This window comes from Canis lupus, chromosome 4, assembly GCF_011100685.1.
Source record: "Canis lupus familiaris isolate Mischka breed German Shepherd chromosome 4, alternate assembly UU_Cfam_GSD_1.0, whole genome shotgun sequence".
Lineage (NCBI taxonomy): Eukaryota > Metazoa > Chordata > Mammalia > Carnivora > Canidae > Canis > Canis lupus.
In genome coordinates this window covers 68583889-68591949 of record NC_049225.1, presented here as the reverse complement: position 1 = coordinate 68591949, position 8061 = coordinate 68583889, and the positions used below count along the sequence as shown (strand labels likewise).

At 40.5% G+C, this 8061-nt stretch overlaps 1 protein-coding gene across 3 annotated transcripts in view; it reads left to right on the top strand.

Moving 5' to 3' along the window:
* The first annotated feature begins 2726 nt into the window (after positions 1–2726).
* The window catches only part of FBXO4 (F-box protein 4), a 44374-nt gene continuing 39039 nt past the window's right edge, over positions 2727–8061 (top strand). For all 3 annotated transcript variants that reach the window (XM_038535209.1, XM_038535207.1, XM_038535208.1), the window contains exons 1-3: positions 2727–3046; positions 4387–4622; positions 7197–7417. In XM_038535209.1, coding sequence (XP_038391137.1) covers positions 2858–3046; positions 4387–4622; positions 7197–7417 — 646 coding nt within the window. In that variant the 5' untranslated portion in view covers positions 2727–2857. The remainder of the gene's footprint in view (positions 3047–4386; positions 4623–7196; positions 7418–8061) is intronic.

Here is an 8061-nt window from a genome sequence, read left to right as displayed (position 1 = left end):
CCTGGGCCAAAGGCAGGCGCCAAACCGCTGTGCCACCCAGGGATTCCTATTGTGTTCATTATTAAGTATTAAGCACTCTGCTTAATATATATGAAGGGACAATGTGTGCAAATAGTATAATGTTAAATATAATTATATATTTAAATATTTGTATATATACATATAACTTACATATATGTTCCTATAGCCTATAGACTTGTTTTATGAAGTTGCTGATCTTCTATTTTGAAGACTAAAAAAGGATTAATTTTTCAAAGTTGATTTGGGTTATATAACAATGGTGGACGGATGCATTGATTGTGAAATTTAGAATTTCCGTATTTGATACCTTCACAAAAAGAATGGATAATTGCAGGTCCTGGATATTGTATGCAACTAGTGGTTGACAAGGAGTTTAAACCAAATTATGTAGTGATCTATCTATTACGTTCATTCTCAAGAATGGAATTGTATTTTATGAACATTTATTTATTTGAGAGAGAGAGCGCACAAGTGGGGTGAAGGCACTAGGGGAGAAGTGGACTTCCCTGCTGAGCAGGGAGCCTAATGTGGGGCTTGATCTCAGGACTCAAGGATCATGACCTGAGCCAAAGGTAGACACACCCAACCTGACTGAGTTACCCAGATGCCACTCAAGAATAGAATTTTTAAATCCACTGGATTATTTTGAATGTATTTTTCTTTTTGCATGGTATAACAGATGATGCTGTCTTGCTTTTTATTGAATAATCTTAGAAACTTAGTTTTATAACAGATTGAAATAATCCTTTAAGGAACAGAGATGATCTGGCTTTTGAATATTCTTTGGATTAGATCAAGGTAATCTACTTGAAAATGGATGACAAATAGTACTAAATAAGTATTTGTGTCCTTCTTACCAATAGAGATCATACCCAGTTCAATATAATTCACCTTTGTGGAAAAGAAATCCACAGGCCCCAAAAGGAATTATTTTAAGGTCCCCACTTCAGCAAACCAGGACTTCATACCTAACCTAACTGCAGTTTCAGCCTCCTCAGGAGAGTAACAGTTGTTTTTGTTTTGTTTTTTAAGTAGGTTCCATGCTGGGCATGGAATCCCACAACCCTGAGATCAAGATCTGAGCTGAAATTGAGACTACCATACCACACTTTGCCAACTGAGCTACCCAGGTGCTCCAAGAAAGTAACCTTTTTAACCCTCAACATGGAATTCCTGGTTAGCACTAGGAAATTTACTGATACACCTCTCCCATTCCCCTTAGGAGGATGACCTTGTGTACAACAGTGTACTTTTTGCTAATTTTTTTTTCCATTTCTTTCTGCCTTTAAAGATTTAATTTTTTTTTTAATTTTTATTTATTTATGATAGTCACAGAGAGAGAGAGAGAGAGAGAGAGAGGCAGAGACACAGGCAGAGGGAGAAGCAGGCTCCATGCACCGGGAGCCCGATGTGGGACTCGATCCCGGGTCTCCAGGATCGCGCCCTGGGCCAAAGGCAGGCGCCAAACCGCTGCGCCACCCAGGGATCCCTAAAGATTTAATTTTTAAAAAATAATCTCCACGCCTCAAGGTGGGGCTGGAACTTCCAAACCCGAGATCAAAAAGTCACATGCTTCACAGACCGAGCCAGCCAGCGCTCCTCCTCTGCTTTTTTAAATATTAAAAAATACTTATTTTAGAGGATGAGAGGGAGAGGGAGAAAGAAACCCAAGCTGACTCCACACTCAGCCTGAGATCAGGACGCCGAGATCACAACCTTGGCCCAAACCAAGAATCTGCCCCTTAAGCAACTGTGCTACCTAGGTGCCCCTCTACTAATTTTATTTTATTTTATTTTATTTTATTTTATTTTATTTTTTATTTTTTATTTTTTTATTTTATTTAATTTTATTTTATATTTTATTTTATTTCATTATTTTTTATTTTATTTATTTTATTTATTTTATTTTAATTTTTATTTTTTTATTATTATTTGTTTATTACCTTGAAAATCCTTTCTTGTCCTGCAGCTCAGTGGAGCTCCTTTCCATCTGCTTGATGGGATGCTTGCAGTTTCATGAATTGTTCAATAAAGCCAATTTGATCTTTTATACTACTCCGTTGAGGTTTCGTTTTTTAATACCTTTTAATGTGGGCTTATTATGGTAAAGCCTGGACAGTGTAAGTAAAATGGATAACTGTTCTGACAGGTCTAAAAAAAAAAACAGCAGCAGGATTTCAACAGAAGCATATCTGGTTTCTCTTATTCTAGCCCGATTTCGCTACCCTTTTAGGAGATGCCTCCCTTCAGGAGTTTTTAACCGGGTCTGAACTTTTCTAGAGAGAATACAGAGTCCTCGCCTTGGCATACGGTCATTCGTGACTGGGCCCCTGGCCACCTCTCTGGTCCTGGTTTTGCTGCTCCCGCAACGAAAACAAACAGTAAATCAGAGACTGAATAACAAACAACTGCGCACTGAGCACGGCGGTGGGGAGAAGCAGCCACTGGCCAAGGAGCCCAGAAGGCAGCGGCAGCCGGCGAGTAAGTCGGGGTCGCCTGGGCCCAGACCGACAGGCCGCCTTGGGAGAAGCACGGACGTTACAGACGGGCCGGAGGCTTCACGGCTCCGGGTGAGGTTCGGGGGCTTGAGGCCCGACGTGAACGCGCAGCTCGTGAGCGAGCTTCCAGGTCGGGCCCCTCCCGCTTCCCTTCCCGTCCGACCGCGGCCCCGCCGGGAGACGTGGAGGGAGGGAGGGAGGGAGGCGCGAGGCGGGAGCCGGAGCGGGAGCCGGAGCCGGAGCGGGAGCCGGAGCGGGAGCCGGAGCGGGAGCCGGAGCGGGAGCCGGAGCGGGGAGCGCGCGTCACCCGCGGCGCGTCCCGGGCGGCGCCGGCGGCCATGGCGGGAAGCGAGCCGCGCTGCGGAGGCAGGTCCCCGCCGCCGCACCACAGCGACTGGAGCCGCCTGGAGGCCGCCATCCTCAGCGGCTGGAGGAACTTCTGGCAGTCGGTGGGCAAGGAGAGGGCGGCGCCCAGGGCCTCCCAGGAGGAGGCGGGTGAGGAGGCCAGCGCCCTGACGAGGCTGCCGGTGAGTGGCGGCCGCCGGCCGCGGAGGACCGAGGGGCCGGGCCGGGCCGGGCCGGGAGGGGGCGCCCCGCACGGGCGGCCTCGGGGCGGGGGGGCGGGTCGCCGTGCCCGGGTCCGCGTCGGTCCCCGTCCTGCAGCCGGTCCGGCGGGGTTGTCACCTGGCGGCAACAGTTGGCCAGAAACGCCGAGGCGTTGACCTCTGACGCTCCGCAGCCCGGTCGGCGGCCGCGGTCAGGTCACCCTCGGCTCTTCTACCCCCAAAACAAGTTTTGGCTCTAGAAGGCCCCCGCCCCGAACGTCAGGCTAGGGAAATAGACCCCTGCGGACTTCCTGGGCGGCCTGGGAAAGCCTTCGGCGACCGCGCTCAGCCTCTTTATCTCAGTTCGACGTACCGAACCCCGCAGTGCGAGGATAGGGCGGCTGTTGCCTTCGCGCGTGTTTCAGGTAACCCCACTCGGCTTAGGGGCAGCCGGGGCTCCGCGGCTCAGCGCCGCCTTCCGCCCAGGGCGTGACCCGGGTCACAGGTCGGGCTCCCTGCGTGGGGCCTGCTTCTCCCTCTGCCTGCGTCTCTGCCTCTGTGTCTCTCATGAATAAATAAATAAAATCTTAAAAAAAAAAAAAAAAACCCTCACATTTAATTGACAATGACTGAGTTAAAAGTGCCTCAAGCTAAAACAAACCGCATCACTCTTTGTTAGACTTTTTTTCAGGCAGAGGGGAAAATGGACAGAGGAGAAATTCTTAGAAATTATTCAAATTCTCTATCTCAACTGGACTTGACACATTCTTCTCATGTCTATCAGATTGGAAACTGCTGTTCTTTGAAATACGGGTTTTATGGGGGAACTCAGATGGCGGATTTACTCTTTGATTAGAACTAATGACAACATCAGAAGTTTGTCAGCTTGATAAAGGTTTTGTTTTGAAGACTAGATTATTTCCTTCAGTGATTTGTTCAAATAAATGGTGTGGCAAAATACCCAGGAGGGGAAATTGAAGGACTTGGTTCTTGTGCTTGAGAAATACCAGAGCAATGATTGGTCTTTAATGAGTATTTCAGTGTGTCAGCAATTAAATGTTCACTATGTTCCTCTTTTGATGACAGGAAAATAACTTCGGAATGATAGATTTAATTATGAAAATACTGTTAAGTTGATCTTTATTATCTAGTGTGATTCTTTATTATTTATGAAATTCATTATGGTATAATTAGTAAAAAGGCAAACTGCTCAGTTGACCTTTGGATCCCTGCTATAATAGAATAATTATAACTTATTATCAGAAAACAATTTTCAAGATAAATTTTTCATCCCTCTTACGGATTTGCTGTTTCTATTTCAGATTGATGTGCAGTTATATATTTTGTCATTTCTTTCACCTTATGATCTGTGTCAGTTGGGAAGTACAAGCCATTATTGGAATGAAACTGTACGAGATCCAATTCTGTGGCGATATTTTCTGCTCAGAGATCTTCCTTCTTGGCCTTCTGTTGACTGGAAGTCTCTTCCAGACCTAGAAATCTTAAAAAAGCCTATATCTGAGGTCACTGATGGTGCATTTTTTGACTACATGGCAATGTAAGTATCTAGGTTTATGAATTAAAAAGAAGATTCCAAATTTGACTGTATTACAAGTCATTGGTTTAAATTAGTCTTGACTCTGCCACTAATTTATTTCATATAATTTGGTTGTAAGTGTTCTTTTATAAAATTTGGGGATTAAGTTAAATGACCTCCTTCATAGGACTCTTCCAGTTTTCACATTTTATTTGCCTGTGGTTCCTGACTCTAGAGTATTTGAATAATTGTAGATAGTTCATATGCCAAGAAATAAAATTGTTCTTAAAAGTTTCATCATCTTTAGAACATTTGTCATTTTCTTTTTCTTTTCTTTTCTTCTTCTTCTTTTTTTTTTTTTTTTTTAATTCATGAGAAAGAGAGAGAGGCAGAGGCATAGGCAGAAGGAGAAGCAGGCTCCCTCTGGGGACCCTGATGTGACACTCAGTACCAGGACCCCAGGATCATGACCTAAGCCAAATGCAGATACTCAACCACTGAGCCACCCAGGTCCCCATATTTGTCATTTTCCTAAATAGTGACTACTTTTCTGTATCCAAAAAAGGAATGATCAGTGATTGGAGACCAGTTCTTTGGCAGGGAAGAAAATCATTCTCAAGGTTCTGGGAAATAAGATTTTATTATCACCCAAAAGCATTGACACTTTTAAATATCATGTAGCTGAGTGAATAGTGTTGTTGAGCAACTATAGTATATTAGATTCCATGAGGGATGCTTTATGTTTGTTTACTTATTTAGTCATCTCCCAATAAGGGATTATCTCTGTTACAGATAGGGAATTGAGGTTCAAAATGGTTATGGATTTGCTTAAAGTCATGTAGCTTATAAGGCACTGTTCAGATTGGAATCTTATCTTGCCACCTTAAAAACATATAATGTCATTGGATCTGTATGTAACCTACTTCATTGAGGGCCCCAAATTTAAGGCATTGTAAATAAATTAAAAGAATATTTATGTTTTAGGTAAGAATGGTTTTGCTCTGCTAGATTTAGTACCTAGATTCAGGATTTTTTTTTTCATATTTTATTTGAGTAATTCACATCTTTCCTTATTCTAATCTAAATACTTAGTCTTGTGAGACTACTTGATTAAAATGTGTGTAATATGTTATAAACAATTTCAGTAAGTGCTGTTGTACTCTTACTTGCTGGTTGTTACTTTTGCATTATCTTACATAGCCGACCATAGCATCAAATATATCATGCTGTAGAGCCAACTTTCCTCCAGGAATAGTTAATAATCATAGTAACTATTCATGATCATATAAAGTATTTTTATTGAAATATAATTAACATACAGTCTTATATTAGTTTCAGATATATAATATAATGATTCAACAATTCTTTGCATTTCTCATGCTCATCACGATAAGTGTACTCTTAATCCTGTTTTATTATCACTCACACCCCTACCAATCTCACCTCTGCTAACCACCCGTTTGTTCTCTGTATTTAAAAGTTTTTCTCTTTTTTCCTTTGTTCACTGTTTTGTTTCTTAAATCATAAATTTCTGATCCTTATAACCCTGGGTTAATTGTTATTGCTTAAATAATGCAGATGAAAAAACTGCTTAGCCAGATCTACCTAGCCTCAAAGTTGATTTTTTTTTTTTCCTTCTTGAATTACAAGGTTCCTATATAAAGATCATTGTATTGTTAGGCTAGTAATTATCTTAACCAGCTTGACTTAGTTAAAGGGCTTTAGGTTTTATTTTGAGTACTGTGTTTTAATTTTTGATAACATGTAGAATTGGTAATTTAGTAATATATAGCTATTGAAAGAAATTGCATGGTCTTTTTCACATGGTTCTTAGTTTGCTAGATTATCTTTAAGGAACATTTAAGCCTCCCTGTATATTTAACACTTATTAAACCATTACATTTGAGACTGTTAATAGGAGTACTTAAGAAATTTGGTTATATTGGTGGCTTTAGTAATTTCTATCTTTTCTTTCTTTTTCACCTCTAGAGACAATTTATGCTAATTCTCTATATAGTTTACTATAGGGTTTCTCAATCTTGGCACTATTGACATTTTAGACCCAAGTATTTAGACCAACTCTCCTGTGCACTGTAGGATGTTTAGCAATATCCTTGACCTCTGTCCATTAGATATGCCAGCAGCACCACCCACTGACCCCCCAGTCATAATGACAAAAATGTCTGCAGACATTGCCAAATAAATGCTCCCTTGGGGTGGGGAGGCAAAATCTCCCCAAAATGATGAGAATCACTACTCTATGTAGTGAATTTTTATGACTGAAACAAATGTTAGACCACGAGAGAAAATGTTCCATGAGAAAATGAAAGATTAGAAAGTAAATAACCACTTCCTGGGGAAGACTTCCTCAACATTTGGACCACTTCTATTCTCAGAGTGCCTTTGCTTTTTCTTTTTATGACATCCGGTATACATGTTATAATGTGTATGTCCTCTACTTTCCTCCATGAGGATTGGAACTGTATTATTGTATCTCCTGTGTCTAGCATGTTCTCAATAAACTATATATTGTTAAATGAATAACTGGCTATGTTTTTTTCTGTGTTAATTTTCTAATTTGACAATTTTATACAGCTATAAGATGTGCTGTCCATATACAAGAAGATCCTTGAAATCTAGCCGTCCTATGTATGGAGCTGTCACATCATTTTTACACTCATTGATCATCCAGAATGAACCACGATTTGCTATGTTTGGACCAGGTTTGGAAGAACTGAATACGTCTTTGGTGTTGAGCTTGATGTCCTCTGAGGAACTTTGCCCAACAGCTGGTTTGCCTCAGAGACAGATTGATGGTAATTTTCATGTTAATCTATAGTACATAATAACCAAAATACTTTGAGCTTGACATAAATGTTAATAGATTAATTTTTAATTAACTTTTTGATGTAATGAAATATAGTAATTTGGTAAATAGGAGCTCCTCCTCCCCAGATCCCAGTGGGCTAAAAGAATTGATTTACTTTTTACGAGAGGTGAACTTCCTCTTATTTATTCAAATTTGTGTAATATAAGATTATATGAAAAAAAGGACAAAAAAGAAAAAAAAAAGATTATATGAAGGTAAATTATATGTTATCAAGACGTTTGTACAGTACTTACATATTTTAAAAGAATATTAACAGCAAAAACCATTCAGTGTCTACTGTGGGCAAAGTACTTTGATATATATTGGAATTTTTAAAAAGAGCTAAATTAACACCTTCCTCTTCTTTCTATGAAAACAGTAATCATGTAGTTAGTTGGCAAGCAGGAGATGTAATAAATAAAAGGTAGTAGTGTAATCTAGCTTATACTTTGCTTATTCATTTACTGAAAGCACCTATTAGATGCGAGAGGTACAGAGATTTAAAACAAATATCAAGAATTTTGTCTGCCCTGAAGATACTTGGTCTAGATAAGGACAAAGATAAATATATAGGTAATTAGATATGGTATA